The following is a 20,968-nucleotide window of genomic DNA, read 5'->3' as shown; positions in this document are numbered from 1 at the left end:
GATATAATTAAATGTATAGAAACATTATATCAGAATGTCACTGGGACAGAATGGGAAAACATCTGAAGGGAGTTCCCACATGCCTATTGGAAATGTTGTGATCTGTTAAAAGTGTATGCATTGTGTTTAATTTATGTACCATTTTATTTTAAAGAACTGCATCTTTGCATTTATTCTTGTTCTTTTGTATGTCTTCTGTTTTTGTAATTTTGCACTGTGTAACCTATATTTGTCTTTTGTTATAAAACATATAAATGATCAAATTCTGTCTTTGGGCTCTAATCTCTGAATTAACACTCTGACGAGACAAGTTTAAAGCCATGTTACCTAATTGTTAGTCATGTGAGTTATTGGGTCCCCAAGATAACCTTATTCAAAACTCTTGGTGGTGGCAGTATTGTTAATCTGGGGTGGTGTGGGCAGGATTTGTGCGTTAATTTGGTGTCCCTTTAGGACCTTGTAGACCCAAACTCTCCCCATGGGCAGATAGGCTTAGTCATCACAGTGGGGCATGACATGGAGGTATTGGGTAGGGTCAAGTGTGACATGGGTGGAGCTAGGGCTAAGTAAACAAAAGACATCGGAAGATATCAAGCTCCAAGTGGAGAGAGACCAGTCCTGTTATAAGGAGTTTCTTATTCAGCTTGAAACTAGGGATGGGCAAATGTTTTGGACTTATTACACATCAAATGTCCTGGGCAGGACTGGGGTTCACATCCCCTAATATGAGCAACTACCACTGTGCAGACTGAGTATAAAATCCACTAGGGATGAACCACAGATAAGAACACAATTGCAAAATAAGTTAGCTGGCACTCGCTTATGGGGCATAATGCAGCAAATGCTAAAAACATAAAATCGATTACTGCAACTCTGTCCTCTCTGGTCTCCCCACCTACGGCCTAGCTCCTTTACAATCCTTAATGAATGCCTCTGCCAGACTCATCTTCCTTACAAGTTTCATCTGCTGCACCTCTCTGCCAATCTCTTCACTGGCTTCCCCTTGCCTCTAGGATCAAACACAAAATTCTCACTCTGACATACAAAGCCCTCAACTGCACTGCTCCCCCTATATCTCAGACCTTGTCTCCAGATACTCTCCCTCCCATCCCCTTCTCTCTGCTCACGACCTCCTACTCTCCTCCTCTCTTGTCACCTCATCACACTCCCGTTTACAGGACTTCTCCAGACTGGCTCCCATCTTGTGGAACTCTCTGTCTCGCTCCACAAGACTCTCTTCTAGTTTTAAAAGCTTCAAGCGCTCCCTAAAGACTCTACTGTTCAGGGTTGAATACAACCTATGCTAACCTTTCTTTATACCAGTTCCTCTCCTCCATTGCTATCCCCTAAACCCCCCTAGCATGTAAGCTTAAGAGTCCAGCTGTCTGTTTTTCACCTTCAGTGCAACTCTTGGCAGGGCCCTCTACCCATTTGATCCCTATAACTGTTTTTTTGTACTCCGCCTTTGTTAATAGCGCTGCGGAATCTGTTGGTGCTCTACAAATAACCGATAATAATAATAATAATTAAATGGAGAATTTAGTTACAGCTGTTGGTCAAATGATGATAAGCACAAATACCCAAGGCACCTCTAGTAATCAAGCCCTAACTTTAGCCTACCTTTTTACAGCACATTTTTATAACAATGCCTCTCATTCCATTATAGTTTGTTGTGTAAAACAACTTTTCATTTCAGTTGTGTGGTCTTTAGATTTCTTTGTTTTGATATTTTAGCTGATTAGGAATGGTGTTTGAATGAGCTGAACTGCCAGAATAACCAAAAGAAGTGATTTTCAGACTCTTGTATAGGGTAACACATGAAAAATAATATAGCAAATAACTTTCTTCTCAGGGACTTTACATACACATATATGGAAGCAAAATAAACACAGTTGATACAAAAAAACATGGAGGCTTACTAAAGGGACATAAAAGTGCAAAAAAAAAAAAAAGAAAAAGAAAAGAGTTTACAATGCACTGGGAGCAAGTTGCTGATTGGTGGCTCTGCCCATACTCTTGTCATTGGGTCACCAGATGTGTTTAGCTTCATCGCAGTAGTGCAGGGGTTAAACATTTAGTTATATGTAATAAACAATGGAGTATTGTCTTTTTGCTTTTCTATGTTCCTTTATTACAGTCTTGATGATGACTGTCTAATGGATCTATGGGCAGGGACCCGCGTGTCATAGGCTGAGTTGGGTGGAGTCATGAGGACAGGTCATGGGCAGAAATGATGCAGCCCTTTGTTTCACTCTGGAAACCTGGACTTTTGTCCTAATGGAGAAGCAGCAGAAAGGACAACAGAGCAGGACTCCCAGTCATGACAATCTCACAGTATACATGATAGTTGGGATCTCTACTTTAGTATCATTTATTTGTAAATCACCCTCAAATTGAATAGTACTGGGTGCCTGGGTACACAATGACACTGATTAATTATAAAAACAAATACAGTTACATATGACAAGCAAAACAAAACAAATTAATCAGAGCAGGTTGGCCCTGCACCTCATCTGAAATACAGTAATTGAAATGGGAGTAAATTTAAAGGACCATAACAGTTGTAAAATTACAATTCTACTGTGCTTTTAACCCCTGAAGCAGTGTTCCAAAAGTCCTGAGCAACACTCCTACTGTGTGTGTAACTCTTTGAAGAGGTTAAACACACAGTAGTGAAGGGTCAATAGTCATAAAATGACATGCTCTAATTGATTTAATTATGTAATTTTTTTTTCTACTATCATTGCCCTTTAATAAACTGCAATCTACTCTCAGGGTCAGTTAGTTGGACATTCAATAACTTGGGAAGGACTCTCTGAGTTTATAACTACAAAAGTCCAAGGAAGAAATTTTGCAGCACCACAAATTGATTCCAAAGGTTATAAATTTATTTCATAACACATCATGCATGAATTAGGCCTGTGAGGCCTAAACGTTGGATGATGTGTTATAGCATAAAAGTATAACCATTGGAACCAATTTGTGGTGCTGTGGGATTTCTTCCTTGGACTTTTGCAGTTTATAGAGGTAAGCAGTAACCCCTTCTACGTGCACCGCCCTACTAAAAGGAATCTTCAAAAAGATTACATTCAGTGCTGAGCCCAGTTTGTGTTTTCTGGAGTTTATTCTGGAGTCATCCTTGTCATCAATTGACTCTTATCAGGGATTATCTGAACATAGGAACACATACAACAAAAGATATGTCCTATGTAACTCAAATTATGTTTGTGTTCTTATTTCAATAGCAAAGATAAAATATTCTCTCTTCTTCTTTTCTCTTTCTACTTTCACTGCCTTGCACATTTGTTTTTCTTATTAAATGATCCCACATTTCAATGTGCCAACATCTTAGCCAACGTTGTGAAATTCAATTTCCTTTGTGATCAACAAGTATTTTAAACTGTGCATTAAATTCTACTTTGACATCATTTTTTATCATTAGTTTTGCATTGCTGAACCAAACTCTTGTAATTAACAGCTTCTGAATAAAAAAAAGTGCAAATTTATTGATATTTTATGATTTTGTTTTAACTTGCACAGCATAAACACCTAACAATGAGTAACAAAAATGTTTTAAGTGTGTAACAGACAAACATGTTGGCAAAGCACATAAAGTAACACTGTTTACAAAAAAAGAAGCAATTTTGTTGTTCCTTTTTAGCTGAGCTAAAAGTTAAAAAAAAGTGAACAGAATAGCAAAAGTCTAGATTAGTTTTAAATGAGAAATCTATGTCTATATTATGGCAGAGGAATTTGACAGTCTTATAATGAACAGGTCTGCCTGGCAAAGTGGCGTGAGTATATACTGATATTGACTTAAAGGACCAGTCAACACAGTAGATTTGCATAATCAACAAATGCAAGATAACAAGACAATGCAATAGCACTTAGTCTAAACTACAAATGAGTAGTACATTTTTTCTGACAATTTTAAAAGTTCCATCTATTTCCACTCCCCCTGTGCAATGTGACAGCCATCAGCCAATCACAAATGCATACACGTACCATGTGACAGCAATCAGCCAATCACAAATGCATACACGCTTATTCTGTGAATTCTTGCACATGCTCAGGAGGAGCTCGTTACTCAAAAAAAAATTAAATATAAAAAGACTGTGCACATTTTGTTAATGGAAGTAAATTGGAAAGTTGTTAAAAATTGCATGCTTTATCTTAATAAGGAAAGTTTAATTTTGACTTGAATGTCCCTTTAAGTGATCCATAAGTCAGCTAAAGTGGAAAAAAAATCCTGAAATTGTCTTTTCTCTAAATGCAACATAAGTCAGTTCAAGTCAAAAATAGAGAACTTGCTATTGGAAATTTGACAAAATTACTATACACAGCAAATTGGCAACTGACTGATTTTAATTTGTGGATTTCAAGTAACATACTGTTTACCTGATTTTTTTATAGCTTTAAATTGAGTTTAAAGTGACAGTAAAACATACAAATTTGTATTAATGGGACAGTAAAGTCAAATTGAAACAATCATGATTCTGATAGAACACACAATTTAAAACAACTTTCAATTGTTCTTCTATTATCAAATTAGCTTTGTTCTTTTGGTATTCTTTGCTGAAAAGTAAACCTAGCCAAGCTGATAGGAGCTTAGGAGCATGCATGTGTCTATAACAGTCTATGACAACACTTCTGCCAGATAGCTAAAGACACATGAACACTCCTGAGTTTGTCTAGCATTACTCTTTAACAAAGGATACCATGAGAACTAAATACAAATTCATAATATAAGAAAATTGGAAAGTTGTTTAAAATTTCATGCTCTATCCAATACATTTATGTTTAATTTTAACTTTACTTTCCCTTTAATTAGTAAAACATACTATGCCATTAAATGTGTACTGATCATCTGATTGATCCCTCCAGTCTGGGTGCAATTGTTTTGGGGGTAACTTATAAAACAAAAGATTAAATTTTCTCAAGGATCCCACCTCTGCAAAGGTATTTTTTTAGCAATTAAATTGGCCAGTACACCTCCTGAGAAGCTATAATTCCTGATTCATTAGAAAATACTAATACTAGATTATAGTATAATAATCTAGATTATAGATTTTCCTTTGTGGCCTCTCTTGGGTGTGTGGGACAAAACACATTTTTTAACACAAAAACAAGAGAAGTTTAATGTCCTTTTAAAGGGATATGAAACCCCCAAAAAATATTTTATGATTCAGACAGAGCATACCATTTTAAAAAAAGTTTCCAATTTACTTCTATTAACAAATTTGCTTCTTTTTCTCAATATTCTGTGTTGAAGTGCTACCTTGGAAAACTACATGGCAGGAAATAGTGCTACCATCTAGTGGGCTTGCAAAAGATACCATTCTTGCAAAACTGCTGTCATATAGTCCTCCAAAAATGAGCCGTCTCCTAAGCATATGTCCCTTTTTTTAACAAAAGATACCAAGAGAATGAAAAAAATTGATAATAAAGGTAAATTAGAAAATTGTTTAAATTTGCATGCCCTATCTGAAACGTTAAATAAAAAAAGTGTTTCATATCCCTTTAAGTAACAGTAATATATGTTCATATATATGTCCCTTTAATTAGGCTTTTTTTTCTCAAATTGAGTTTCTGCATGTTTGTAAAGAAAAATCCCCAAAGATGATCACATACTTTGTAACAACAAAAAAAGTTTTAAATACTCCCTTCAAAATTGACTTAGAAAAAATACTTTAACTGTCCCTTTAAAGTAAGACAACATGCAATAAATACATATATATTATTCAGATAAAATTCTGCTTAGCAAGCTTATACTAGCTGTCTGTTCATTCAATCTATGCTTGGCGAGGATGACCCATTTCAAGTAGGTTTTATGCATTTTCTTGTTTTAGATCAGAAGTTTATTGATGCAGTACATAGTCATTTCAGTAATTTATTCAAGTCTTTGCTATGCTTGTATTGTTCGGAGCATGAAAGCAAGAAGCCAGATAAAAGGGATAGATATATGCATTAAACTCACCCTATTAATGACATGCTGTGAGACTGTGATTTACAGTTCTGCCTGTTAGTGTCTGCATCAAACATCACAAAAATAGTTTATTAAGGGTCATACATTTATTGTGTTATTAGCTAAGCTGTGAGTCTTATCCAGACTCCCTAATTTGTTTGATTTCAAAACAAGAGAATAACAAAAAATAGTACCATAAGCAAAATTGTTCATTTCTTGTACAATGTGTGTCTAGTAATTTTCTTCAGTCACATCAATGGCTTTGCATCAACAGACTCAAAATATGTTTCCCATACCTATTAAGAAAAATCTGTAGTAAACACCTTGATGCAATAAAGCCATATGGTGTATCTAGCTTCTGGTGTACCTACATTTTTTTTTTTTTTTCATGTAATCTGATTAACTATAAGTGTGAACATCCACAAACAAAACCTGTTAGTTGCAGCAAATAATAAAGCTTTAAGGGTTATGCAATTGAAATTTATATATTCACTGATGTTGTACCTTTTGCATTGACAGTAAACCTTTTAAGAGCAGGGGGAAATTTCTTTTTTTTAAAAAATACTCATATTCTTCTATTACAGTTTGTTTTCTGGCTGAAATTGTTTTTTTTTTTTTTTTGTTTGTTTAGCAACTGTTTGGAAAGGCAATTGTGTCTTTTCTATGGCAGATGTATGGTTAGAGTCACCAGAAGTAACTCTGTTATGTGCTGTCCACATTTATAAAAGGAGTTCAGGGCTTAAAGGGACAATACATTCAAATGTTCTATTATGCACAGGGTAATCAGATTTTCAAAATGAAATGTTCTGCAGTTTGCTGTTTGTGTGTAGAGATGTCATAAGTATGTTTGTTTTGCCCGATTTGAGAATATGAAGTGAGACAAGTCAACTCAATTTTTTTGTATTGTTTAAAAAGATAGATAATGCCTTTATTACCCATTCCCCAGTTTTGCACAGAAAACATGGCTACATTAATATATTTTTACCTCTGTGATTACCTTGTATCTAATCCTCTTGTGACAGCCCCCTGATCACATTACTTTTTTACTTATTATCTATTGACTTGCACTGTACCCAAAATTTTTCTTTCGTGATTCAGATTGAGCATGACATTTTAAGCAACTTTCTAATTTACTCCTATTATCAAATTTTTTTCATTCTCTTGCTATCTTTATTTGAAATGCAAGAATGTAAGTTTAGATGCCGGCCCATTTTTGGTGAACAACCTGGGTTGTCCTTGCTGATTGGTGGATAAATTCATCCACCAATAAAAAAGTGCTGTAGAAACCAAAAAAAAGCTTAGATGCCTTCTTTTTCAAATAATGATAGCAAGAGAACAAAGAAAATTTGATAATAGGAGTAAATTAGAAAGTTGCTTAAAATTGCATGCTCTATCTGAATTACAAAAGAAAAAATTTGGGTTCAGTGTCCCTTTAAGAAAATTAGTGCTGTGTTGTGCACAACCCACGGGCATGAGCACAATGTTATCTATATGGCTTACATGAACTAGCAGTCTGCTGTTGTGAAAAGCTAATAAAAAAGCATGTGATAAGAGACTGTCTGTAGTGGCTTAGAAACAGGCAGACATTTAGAGGTTTAAATGTTATAAAGTATATTAATATGTATATTAATATAACAATGTTGTTTGCGCAAAGCTGAGGAATGAGTAGTAAAGGCACTATCTATCTTTTTATACATAAATTTTTTTTGTGTTGACTGCCCCTTTAACCTCTATTCTGTAGTATTATTTTGCTTTTACATAAAGTAGTAAAAGAAAAAAAATGATTGTAATAAAAATTGTAACTGTTTGTTTTTCTGTTGGCTTTCCAGGACCACACATTTGGGATACTTATTAAATACTTATTAAAGAAGATGTACTTGCTGGCTGTTCTTTATGGGAAAACAACTACCTGAGGGATTTTCCAGTAGCGCCTATAACCTTCCCTTTAATCACTGGCTGAATACTGGAGTTATTCAAGACTGTTGAAAATTTAAACCATTACCAAAAATGAAGGACTTTTGTTTGCAAGGATTTTTAATATGCTTGGCCATTGTATATTGTAGCTATGCCACATCAATAGGACGAAGTAGTAAATCGAAGCAATCACTTCATGGTCACCATGAAAAGGGTAAAGAAGGGCAAGTTCTGCACAGATCCAAGAGAGGATGGGTATGGAATCAGTTTTTTGTAATAGAGGAATATACTGGACCAGATCCTGTGCTCGTTGGACGGGTAAGAAAATCCCAGTTTTGTTTGCAGCATATAGCAACACAACTGATTGTCCCAAAAGTCTATGTAAAATTATGCATTTAAAGTAACATAAAATATGTTTGGGTAAAAATTGATTATTGTCCCACACTTAGGTTTTCAAAATACTGCAAATGACCTAAACCAACTAGTTGATTTGCAGCAGCTGTAGGTTACAGAATTTGCTTTTTGGCCTCCAGCTAGCAGATAGATGTTTCCTAGCTACACCTCAAAGGAAAAACTGCCAATTTGCCATTCTGTAGAGACCACAGCCCTCTTTTAGGGCTGTGACATGAAGTAATAAACAGTAAAAAAATCTTTTAAAATGCTGTATAATGCATGTACATGTATAATACATATTGCAATGATATCCCACAGATTAGTGTTTTTTTATTACAATTAGACTTTTTTATATCCCTTTAATGTCCTTTAAGGGCAGTCAGGTAGCAACTGTAGCCTTGTTGCCTTGGATAGCAAATTTAAAGGGAAATTAAACTTTCACGATTCAGATAGAGCAGGCAATTTTACACAACTTTACAATTTACATCTATTAACAAAATGTACACAGTCTTTTTATATTTGCACTTGTTGAGTCACCAGCTCCTTCTGAGCATGTGCAAGAATTCACAGAATATACATATTTACATTTGTGATTGGCTGATGCCTGTCACATGATACAGGAGGAGTGTAAATAGACATAACTTTAAAATTTGCAAGAACAAAATCTACTACTCATTTGACGTTTAGACTAAGTGCAATTTCATTATCTTTTTATCATGTATTTGTTGATTATGTAAATCTACTATTTACTGTTTCTTTAAGATACTGGCATGGACTATGGGCTCGATTTATCAAGCCTCTATGGCTGCAAGTTCTCTCAAGAACTTGTACACCGTGATTTATCAAGCAGCGGTCACCAGACCACTGCTTCCCTAACTACTACACCACCTCTATTGTATCGAAATTCAATCTCCTCGGTCGAGTCCGACCGAGGAGATTGACATCTCCTGCCCGTGCGTGATTGGTTGTGCGAGGGCAGGGGGCGGGATTGCACACAAGCGCAAATTTGCGCTTGTGTGCAATGGCGAATACCTGCGGGTAATTTTGCTCTGCCACAGGCGAGCTGAGGCATACAGGGGCACGTATACGCGCCCCTGTACGCCTCAGCGTTAATAAATCTAGCCCTAAGTGTTTCTCTAACTACATTCATTTTATGAGTGAAGAGGTCCCACTTGCTCTCTACATAGGCATCAGTGGGCGCTCTGCGCTCCCTAGGTAGAATTCAATAAGCATGCACAAAGGTCCATAATCTGCAGCAATGTAAGCTATGTTTTCAATGCACATATGTAGTCTGTGCTCGATTACGGAGGCAGGGAATCCATTACCCAACAGGCGCATGCACATAACTTCTAGGAGGTTTTTTTGTGTGTAAACATGCCCTTCGGTGAGCGTGTTTATTGGCTAATGGATAGGCTGACCATATTGCCGCTTTAAGAAGGAACACATATGAAAAGGACATGTGTGAGGGTTCTTATGCAAAACCATTTCTTTTAAACAGCCCTGACATATGTATTTTTCATATGTGTCCTTTTTTAAAGCGGCAATATGGTCAGCCTACTAATGGACCAATGGCAGAAAAGAAATGTGTACTGTAGCATGAGTCGGCAGGAGCGCACATCTAATAATCAGTTCTTTTTGAGAATATCATTTTTTTATATGCCAAATATTAGGTAAGAGATGAATGAAGCTCTTTCTCTTTTTTAAAGTTAGTTTGAAAGAAACTTTGCAATAACGTTGAATGTACCGTCCCTTTAAACCACCGGTTTTCAAACCTGTTCTCAGGACTCCATAACAAGCCACAGTTTGAGGATATCTGAACTGGAGCACAGGTGAAATAATCAGCTGATTAGGAACCATGGTTGTTTTACCTGCTCTCATCCAAGGTAATCCAGAAAACCTGGCCTGTTGGGGAGGATTGAGGAAAGGTTTGAAAACCAGTGGTTTAAACTGTTTTGTGCTCATTAAACTTTTCAGTTGTGAGGCAAAAATCATAACTAAGACAGCAGCAGTTTTCAGTGTGTCTAGGGCAGCGCAGAACCTAATATGTCACTGGAGAGTCATTAATTTATAAACGTACCATGAGACATAGGGAATTGATTTGTCTTTACAAAGCAAAACAAGCATGGAAGTTTTTTTTTTTATGAATGCCCAGAGCATTATAAAAGCTCAACATGCACTATTTTATGTGAAATTCTTGCACATAAAAGTATTTTAATTTATGGTTAAAATATGTTAGAATAATATTATTATTTCTCGTATTTCTAGAATAATTGTTGTTCCTAAAATGTGTCGAATTTGGATTAGATTATGAGGATGATTAAAGGAAAATAATGTGAATTCCTTTTTTCACAATGTGTTTAACCCTTGCGAAAGTCAGTGCAGTGCTCTACTGTGGTTTTTGAGCAGGATATGCCTGCTAATTGATTGGTGTGTGAGTAGGCGCCTACTTACTAGTTGCTTTTCAGCAATATAGTACACCTGGTATGTTACTTTATCTATGTGCTTAACCCCTTTGCAGGGGTTTAAAAGAGCATTTTATTTTAACAATTTCAAGTAACTTTCATTTGAAATACAAAAATAATAACATGTCACAATCATCCTACTACACTAGTATATCAAAGTAGTATTAAAGAAGTATATTAAAAAGCCATTAAAGGGACAATATAGTAAAAATGAAATATTTATGCATTAGGAATAATTTGCAGAATTGCAAAAGATATGCTTGCAAAATTAATGTTTTAAAAGCATTTGTTAGTAAAATATGCAGTATTTTGTTTAAAAAGCCTTAGGGACATTAAAGTCAAAATTAATGTTTAATGATTTAGATAGAGTATTCAATTGCCAATATACTTCTGTTATCAAAATGTGCACAGTCTTTTTATATTGACAATTTCTTAGGTTCCGTATATGTATATGTATATGCATTTTGTGATTGGTTTACAGCTGTCATGTGAGACATATAAATGGAAAATTGGATAAATTTAAAGGGACAGTAAACACCTTGTAATTACAAAGCATTTATAATGTGTTGCTATAGAATAATATTGAATAGTTTTATTTAGTCAGGTTTTATGACATCAGGCTAAGATAAAACATCCTGCAGAGGCCCTCACATCCTTGTATGGCTGTGACAGGAAGTACTGGACAGTTTACAAATGTTGTTTTAAAAAAAGAAATAAAAGGTAAACTCAATTTAAATAGCATTGCAATTATTTCTAAGTGTAAGCAACTGCGTAGTGTTTTTTTAATTACATCAATGAAACAAACTGTTTAACATCCCTTTGAAGGGACAGCCTACTCCAGAATTTGTATTGATTAAAAAGATAGATAATCCCTTTATTACTCATTCCCCAGTTTTGCATAACCAACATAGTTATATTAATATACTTTTTACTTCTGTGATTACCTTGTATCTAAGACTCTGCAGACTGCCCCCTTATTTCAGTTCTTTTGACACACTTGCATTTTAGCCAATCAGTGATGACTCCTAGGTAACTCCTCGGGAGTGAACACAATGTTATCTATATTGCTCACATGAACTAACACTGTCTAGCTGTATAAAAGTGTCAAAATGCACTGAGATTAGAGGCGGCCTTCAAGGGCTTAGAAATCGATTTATGAGCCTACCAAGAGTACAACGCAAATTTGATGATTCAAGTTAATTGGCAAGTTGTTTAAAATTGCATGGCCTATCGGAATCATGAAAGTTTAATTTTGACTAGACTGCCCCTTTAAGTTCTGGAAATTAGAAAATGATGAATTTTCAGAGCTAAACTACATGAAAAGGAGGCAAAATAAATAATGAAAGTATATTGCAAAGTTATTTCATTACATATAACTAAACATTTTATATACAAATCTCAAGGTTTTTACTGTCCCTTTTATGGATTTTGTGTTTCTTAATTTACAGGCAGATAGAAATATATAGTATTACATTGATAAGGAAAATGAAAAACAAAAAAATGTGTCTTAGAATTTTTCATCATGTTGCAGATGGAAATATTAGGACAATTATTTACAAGACAAGACCTACACATTGGGCAAGATTATAAAAGCTCACCTGCACTTTTCTTTTTTTAAGACATTATGTTATAACATATGTGTAGCTGCTTCACATCCAGAACACAACTTTGCAACATGCTCTCAAGCTAAATTTGCCTTTCTGAAATTCTTTGAGGGACCATGCAGCACAGAAGATTTTTTTTCTAAATATTCTTGTCAAACCAGAGAGCTTTAGATAATCAGACCCCTATTTTGATGATTTATATTATTAGTATTATTATTATTAGTTATTTGTAGAGTGCCAACTTAATCTGCAGAGCTATAAACATAGGCATCATATGCAATGTAGCATTTATAGGAGACAAATGGATAGAGGGCCCTGCTAAGAGTTGCTCTGTTGTAAATCAGCCCTCATGAAGGTGATCTACAAACAGCTGAGCTTGTAGGCTTACATGCTAAGGGAATTCAGGGGATGAAAAAAGTAGAAGAGGAACTGAGGTAAGAAAATGTTAGTGTATGACATGCATCCCTAAACAGTAGAGTTTTTAAGGAGCGATTTAAAGTTTTAAAGCTAGGGGAGAGTCATGTGGAGCAAAGCAGAGAGTTCCACAAAATAGGGGCCAGTCTGGAGAAGTCCTGTAGATGGGAATGTAAAGAGATAACAAGAGACTTGGAAAGGATGAGATCATGAGCAGAGCTGAGTGCTGCTTTTCGGCAATGGACTGGGGATCTAAAAGTCACCACTTATGAGGTTTTGGAAGATTTAATGATCCTGGAGCCGTTCTTGCAGACACAGAGTCCTGAGGCAAGAAAATGGGTTTTGGACAGAAAGCCCAAAAACAGTGGTAGAGGCTGCAGACCTGGCTAATAATTCTGCTAACAAAGAGAACCTGCAGCCTGGCAAGCAACTGCACAAGCTGGATACCCTAAATGGAAAAGAGCAACAAAGCCAGCAGAGAGACCATCTCCTCTACACCCTACAGCCAGGGGCCACATCGGGCCATGGTAATACGTTATACTGTCATGATACAATCATGTGGAGTAGTTGATACCTGGATTGGCTACCCAGCAGAGGTGGTATTGTGGTCTCAGCCTGGAAAGGGTTAAGGTGAACTGCTTTTTCTTTGTGTGAAATCTGTATTCAGAAAAGCTGTAAGCTGAGACCCCCCTCCTTCCCCCTCCTTAGCCTAGTGTTCTTTTTGTAACTGTGTGTAGGAATGCAGAACGCTCCTTCCCTTGGAGACTGATACTGGGAGCTAAGATTGTGGTATTGGCTAAGCCTCGTCGTAAATTATAACAAGGGTGATGTCTTTGACAAGACAAAGAAAGTTTAGTTTAAGGGTATGTAACAGAAAGACTTTTGGGTAGAATTGCCCTGGGACCTAAGCCATTAACATCATGAACAGCAGTTCTCCACATATCTAAAGGAATTTGGTAATAAGTAAGATATTATGTTTCTATTATTTTTATGTCCCCTATTGTTTTTTAAAAATTGTAACTTTGCAATTGTATGTTATTTTGAATGTCTTTATAATTTCGAACTGTGTAACCTGTATTGATATTTTTGTTATTAAACACATAGAAAATCCCATTCTGTCTTTTGGGCTCTAATATCTGAATTCACACTCTGTTGAAAGGCACGTTACCTAATTGTTAAATTGTGTGAGTTTTTGGGGGTTCCCAAAATGCCCCTTTAATTTAGAAGTTTTGGTGATGGCAGAAATTGTTAGAGCAGTGTGGACAGGATTTGGGGGTTAATGTGATGTCCATTTTAATGTCCTTTTGTAGAGTTGCAAGGTTAAGGGAACCAGAGCTGTGTTCTATTAACCCCTTCATGCCCACACCCCTCTATTGTGACGTTGAGAAGGTTTGATTTGTCACATATACCAACCAGTGTTTTCATTGAAACCAGATGGGGCATCTGAGTTTTACCTGACCAGCAGCTGTTTTGTTTATGGGTGGGTTCACAAGGTCAAGGAAGAAGTGGAGAGATAACCTACAAAGGGTTTCTGTGGGTGACCAATGGCTACAGGGCTCAGAGATAGTGCATCTTCAGTTACTTTGGTGCATCCTGGAATGGTAAAGCCGGAAGACATTATACCAGGGAAGACTGTGTCCATCCAAGGAATTGGGGGAGTTTGTCCCACAGTGCCTGTTTTTTTCATTGTAACCAAATGGGGCATCTGAGTTTTACCTGCCCAGAGAAGAAGAAGCCTGGGTGTGAGAATATGGCTGGGGGACCAACAGATGTTTTGTTTGTGGGTGGGTTTACAAGGTCATGGAAGAAGAGGAGAGATAACCTCCAAAGGGTATCTTCGGGTGACCGGGTGGCTACATGACTCAGGATGGAAAAGTAGATCTTTGGTTACCTTGGTGTGTCCTGGAATGGTAAAGCTGGAGGATATTATACCAGGGAAGACTGTGTCCATCCAAGGAATTAGGGGAGTTTGCTCCGAAGTGCCTGTGGCACAATTGCACCTTGACTGGGGTGTGGAAATAGGTTTAAGGGAAGTGGGGATTTCTGGAGATAGCCCTGTTGATGTTTTACTGGTGAATGATTTGGGCTGGATGCTTTGTCAGTATTCCCCAGAAGACAACACCTGCAACCTGGAGGGGTCAACAGAGGGCCAAGCACCAACTGAGGTACTGTGTAAAACTTTGCGGGACCCTTAGGAGGGGCTGGGGATGGCCAAATCTCTAGCTGTACCAGGGCCGGAGGTATCCTACCAAAGGATGGAGACTATTTCCCTTGAACATGGTTGCTGGTTGGGGGAGCTGAGGGTTAATGCAGCTCTGCATGTGTTTAAACCAGTAATGTATTGTTCTAGTGAGGAGGGCTGTATTGTAAATGAATGTAACAATATTGATTCTCTTGAACATGGTTGCTGGGAGGGAACGCCTAGGGTTAATGCAGATTTACCTGAGCTTGAACCAGTAATGTCTTGTTCCAGTGAAAAGGGATATACTGCCATTGATGATGATAATGTGTGCCAAGCTCCAGGCCCTAGAGTAGAGGGGCTTATGGGAGAGCTTGGTTGGGGGGCAGAGAGATAAGTATGCCCTAAAGGTTCCTGGATGCTGTGAGCGTGTGGTGTCTGATGTATTCTGTGGAGAAGTGAGAGGGCAGCAGGGCTGGGTAGAAGGGCAGACTGAGTGTGTGTACCCCTCTATGCTTGAACCAGTATTGATACAAACAGTCTTGTCCACAGCACTATTATTTCAAATTCTCTTTATTTGCTGTTAGGTTACAGACATAAAAAAGCGATGTTTCGAGTGTTGCCACTCTTACTCTTACTCATGCTCATGTATCACTGATGTTGGGGGACCCTGGCAGAGCCCCTGTCTTCACAAGCATTATTCTCCGGTTGGTTGCTGTACTACACAACTTGCATTGAGGTAGAGGCCAGAGTACCCTCTGCCCTGTTGCAGAGGGTAGAACAGAATGAGACCCTAGGTGTGTCTGTAACCCCATCTGATAGGGATTGTATATGGGAAGAAAAGGTGGAGAGAGATGGGACTTCTCCCTACAACTCTCCCATAGTTGTATGTGCCCTGGATGGAGAATGTGTGGGCCTAGCAGCTACAGTGACTAGTGAACCTACTAAACCTACAAAGCATACAGGGGTAGGTGTGAACAGTGGACTACCTGACTTAAGCTATTAGTCCCCTAGTAAGTCACCCCAAGGGTGCCCTAGATACCTTCACGAGTGAGTGTGAGAGCAAGGAGAGTGTGATATCCAGCAAGGGAGAGCCTTTAACAAGGGAAATTACGCCAGCTGATGCTAACCGCTGCAGTGAGCAAATGAATGCAGAGAGTGTGCAAAAAGGACAGATCTGGTATTATGAATGGGAAATGACCAGGGTACAGGTAGACATAGCGGCTCAGTGTGGGCTGACCCCCTCTCTCCACCATCTTAAAGGGGGAGGTGTCATGATACAATCATACAATCATGAGGAGTAGTTAATACCTGGAATAGCCACCCAGCAGAGGTGGTATGGTGTATCAGCAGTGCCAGGTTAATCTGAACTGTTATTTCTGTTAACATATGTAACATATGTGTTTGCTAAGGAATGCATTGATCTAAAGGGGTGGTGTAGGCAGGATTGGTGGGGTTAATTTGGTGTCCCTTTAGTTCCTTGTAGAGGTAAAGGTGTAAGGGAACCAGAGGCTGAGTGATATTAACCCCTTCATGGCCACACTCTCCCCATTGTCATAGGATAGGCTTAGTAGACACAGTGTGCCTGCCTGTGAATTTGTCTCTCCGCATATCCTACAATTCAGGGTTAGGTTGGCACTCAGCATTCAGCCTTTGGTGCTGTGCCATCTTTGTTTCAATCAAATCATATTTGTTCCCACTGGACTGCTACAAAATCACACTGTAGCTATCATACTGCATTGATTCTCTGGCAAAGGCTGAAATCAGTCGCTTGCTCATTTGTATTTTGTGATATGTGTAAAAATTGCTGGACAATTTCAGAATTATATTAAGTACAATTGTTTAGAACAGTTTAGAACAGTAATAATTATGTATATTTTCCTATATATGGCTGTGTACAATTGCTCATCAGGAGGTGGTAAATAGTAGAAGATTTTATACAATGTTCTCCATCTCACACTGGTTTATATCCATATTTTTGATTGTGCCAGTGGTTTTTCGCAGCTGGGTATAAGTGGAAAAATTATCAGCAAAATGATTTCTATATTTGCTTGGAAAATATTTATCCGCAATATTCATACTTTTATATGCAAAAAAAAAAGAAAAGAAAAAGCCTTAAAAGCAGATAAACTGTGTTTGTATATCTAGGATCTATTTTCTTTATATTGGTTGCCTAGTATATCATGAACTATGTACTATTAAAGGGGTATTCATTTTTATATATGTGTACAGTATGCATCTGCAATTAATCACAACATTATTAAAGCATTGCACACAAAATATATGTTTGAAAGCGTTTACAACTGTTATTTTGTCAGAACAGTTTGCATTGTTTTGAAGATCAGGGACAGACCCCTTGAAAATCCTGCTGAGTATGTTTATTTTTCTTCTTTGTTGTGGTCAATTAGGAGTAGATATAAATCAGCTCTGGTCGAGATCATAAAATCAGTGGGTAGGCTGTTGTAAATTTAGGCTTTTGCAGGTTACACCGTATCCTCTGGGGAAAACGGAAAATTGCAATTTGTGCTGTTTTTTTTTATTGCTTCTCTTTGAAGTAGCGTGAAACATTATTTATGAGTCTTTATGCAGTAATTATTCATTTTCGCTAGACATAGATTGTCAAAAAAGAAAATAGTGCTTCACAATGTCTATTCTACCCTGCAAAAAAATATGGTTTTGCTTTGCTGCTCAATGAAACACAACTTGAAGTTTAAGGCATCAACACTCCCATAAGCAGCTGTAAATAAACCAACAACAGTGGATTATTTTCTTTGGATATGCCAGTGATATGTACTTGGTGATACCTGTCATTTATCAGTTTGACAGTTTTATAGCAGGAACACACTGATTTTGCCAGGCCAGTGATAAATGAATCACTAGATTCAACACACACAATTTCACATCTACATAGGGACATACAGATGTGTATCTGTCCAGGAACACACATGAAAATCCTAAAACTATTACCATCATGAAGTCATCATGACATGTTGAAACTAGTAAGTGCCTGAATATTTTTTTAAATGGGACATTAAACATTTTGATATTGTAATAAAAATGTTTAATTATATTTAGAAAAACAACTTTGCAATATACTTTTATTATTTATTTTTCCACTCTCTTCCTGTAATTTCATTCTAAAAACTGTGATCTTATTATTAAAAGTGGAAGTGCAGACTCCAGACATAACACTGCTAAATGCCACACAGTAATTGGTTGCACACCCATGTGACCCATTTATAACTGTTCCTAACTGGCTTCAGCAAAGAAGGAAACCTTCATGTTTACAGATCCTCCTAAATGAGACGTTTAATTATAACGATTATCTCATCCATAACGTATGGCCCACATTATGAGGTCTATTTATTATTGTGCGAGTGGACATGATCCGATATTGCGGACCATGTCCGCCGCACATCGATAAATGATGACAGCATACACTGTCGGCATTTTTCATTGCACCAGCAGTTCTGGTGAACTGCTGGTGCAACGCCACCCCTCAGATTCGCAGCCAATTGGTCGCTAGCAGGGGGTGTCAATCAACCCGATCGTATTGGATCAGGTTGAATTTCAGCGATGTCTGTCCGCCGCCTCAGAGCAGGCGGACAGGTTATAAACGCTGCTTCATAACTTGTGTTTCTGGCTCCATACGGAGCTTGATAAATAGGCCCCTATGAATAGAGTGTACATATCACACATCACATTTTGATAGGAGTCAATGAATACCGACGATTTTATATTAACACATGGATGCTAATCATACAGTCTTACACATATGTAGATATGTTTTCTTTTAAGGGGCCACTGATCTGCCCCCCAGGCCCCCACACCAGTGGCAGGGGTGGAGTGACCTTAAATAGATGTGCTATTCATGGACACAAGGCTCGTTCTTTGACCTCCGTGGAGACTCCCTCTTAAAGGGACATTATAATCTAGATTTTTCTTTGCAGAAATGTTTTGTAGATTATACATTTATATAGCCCATCTGTGAGTGTTTTTGTAACAGTGTATAGTTTTGATTATTTTTTAAGAACATTGCGCTGATTTTCAGACTCCTAACCAAGCCCCACAGTGTCAGATGTATATACGAGTTTACAGACTTGTGCTGGCTCCTGTTTATGTTATCTGTCTTTTCACATGCAGGGAAGTGGGGAGGGGGGAAGTGTCTGCTATTTTTGTTTACCCAGCCCCTTTTATTGGGTGTCCCAGTCAACCTCATCAACAGTGCTAAACTGGGAGCTTCTAAGTAAGTTTTTAAAGGGTTTTATACTTGATTTTTAGATCAGTATCTGTGCATATTCTTCTTTATAGTAGTGTCTGTTACATGCAGTTATATGAAAATTGGTGTATCCTGTCCCTTTAACCTCTGCCCAACAGATGTGGCCCTGTGGAGACGGCGGACCACCAGGAAAACTCCCGGTATCCCTGTGGGCAAACCCAGCACTGTAAATTAGTATAATTTTCAAAGTTCAGATAACCTGGTGAAATCCATGTTCCTGGTCTCCTTTGCTGTTGCCAGTAAGGGACAAATGTAAATGACCATGTGATCAAAGTTAACCAATCATTTAATAGGATGTTGCAAGCACAGCCAAATTTCCCCATACTTATGCATGATGGAGACACCCAATCTTCCTAGGAAGAAAATGGGATGAGCACTCTTATTTTATAGTAAAAACAGGTAAAAATAATGAAAGCATATTGCAATCTTATTTTATTTTAATCAATTAAACATTTTACAGGAAAATTAATTGTTGACATTAGTGTCCCTTTAACTCAGATACCTGCCTTGTGGTTAATTATTTCCTTCCTGTCTTTAATTTAATGGATAATAAGACTCAAATTTTGTGAGCTTCTTTTGCTTACCTCCAAGTGTTCGTAGGAGCATGCAGCATGTCAGTGAGAAGAGAAGACAGTCCCTTGTGGCAACTGGCAAGACCATATTGTAGAGTTGCATCAACCTACATATTATCTAAAACAAAGTACATTTCACCCACATTCCTGTCATTTATATTTTGTGTTTTGCAAGAAACTTTCTTTCAAACTGCACAAATTGTGTGACAAGTGCCTTTAGAAAATGCATGAGAGTAAATACAGATAAGGAATATATGATTGTCTGGGATATCCATGCAGCTTTTTTTTTGTTGGGAAGGGTTATATTATAAATAACTATCTTTATATGAGATCCTGCTCTAGATTCAGTAAGTTAGGGTTTGTGTTTTGTGTTTAAAATCTAGTAGCCAAAAATGCTTTGGTTTCCATGGGCTTTGTGGGTGTATGTACACATATTTGATGTGATTTAACCACCTTGATTGCCAGAAACCAAACTGGAAAAGTGGATTAGCACTTTTATTGCCACTGATACATTAGTAATTTATGAGTTAATTTACTGCTGTTCATACTTGCAGCTTTGGTTAACCTCCTAGTTGTCTGAGAAACTCGGCATTGAATTCACCACCAATTGATTGTTACAGGCACACATTGGTAATGAAAGAGTCAAAACATTGTTGCATTAAACACTTGCAGCAATCATTTAAAACCTTGACTGTCTCTGACACAAATGAATCCGTGTTTAATTCCCTTTGATGTGATGTGGTCTGGTGGCCTCACAGTGGTGCTAATTTGCACTGTCTGGATGCCATGGTTATATGATCCCAGCTATTCAGATAGAAAGTTTGGGAAATAGAAATAGAAGGGTTCACACATTTTGGTACTAGACCCTGTTGTTGAGGTTCCTTGAATTTCTCAAGCACTACACTAAGAAATGGTCCAATAAGACAAAAGTCTTTAACTAAATATTATTCTGTGGAGCACAATTGCTGTTATGAAGTGTTCTTTGTGCATTAGTAATTTTTTTTCCATAGAATAAAACAGTAAATGAACAAGTATGTTTCACCAAAAACTTCACCATTGTCAGCAAATTTAAAGGCTCATGAAAGACAAAATTAAACTTTCATGGCTTAGAAAGAGCATGTGATTTTAAGCAATTCTTAAAATTGCTTCTTATCATATTTACTTTGTTTTGTATAGGTTAAACCCA

The 20,968-nt window shown here is 37.2% G+C and overlaps 1 protein-coding gene across 1 annotated transcript in view; it reads left to right on the top strand.

Moving 5' to 3' along the window:
* The window catches only part of CDH11 (cadherin 11), a 190,276-nt gene that overhangs the window by 113,201 nt on the left and 56,107 nt on the right, over positions 1 to 20,968 (top strand). The window contains exon 2 of the mRNA XM_053699571.1: positions 7,795 to 8,197. Within this exon, the coding sequence (XP_053555546.1) occupies positions 7,973 to 8,197 (225 nt within the window). The 5' untranslated portion in view covers positions 7,795 to 7,972. The remainder of the gene's footprint in view (positions 1 to 7,794; positions 8,198 to 20,968) is intronic.

The sequence above is a fragment of the Bombina bombina genome, chromosome 1 (genome assembly GCF_027579735.1).
Source record: "Bombina bombina isolate aBomBom1 chromosome 1, aBomBom1.pri, whole genome shotgun sequence".
NCBI classification, from domain to species: Eukaryota; Metazoa; Chordata; class Amphibia; order Anura; family Bombinatoridae; genus Bombina; species Bombina bombina.
Note: the sequence above shows the minus strand (reverse complement) of the source record. Positions and strands in the feature narration are given on the sequence as shown.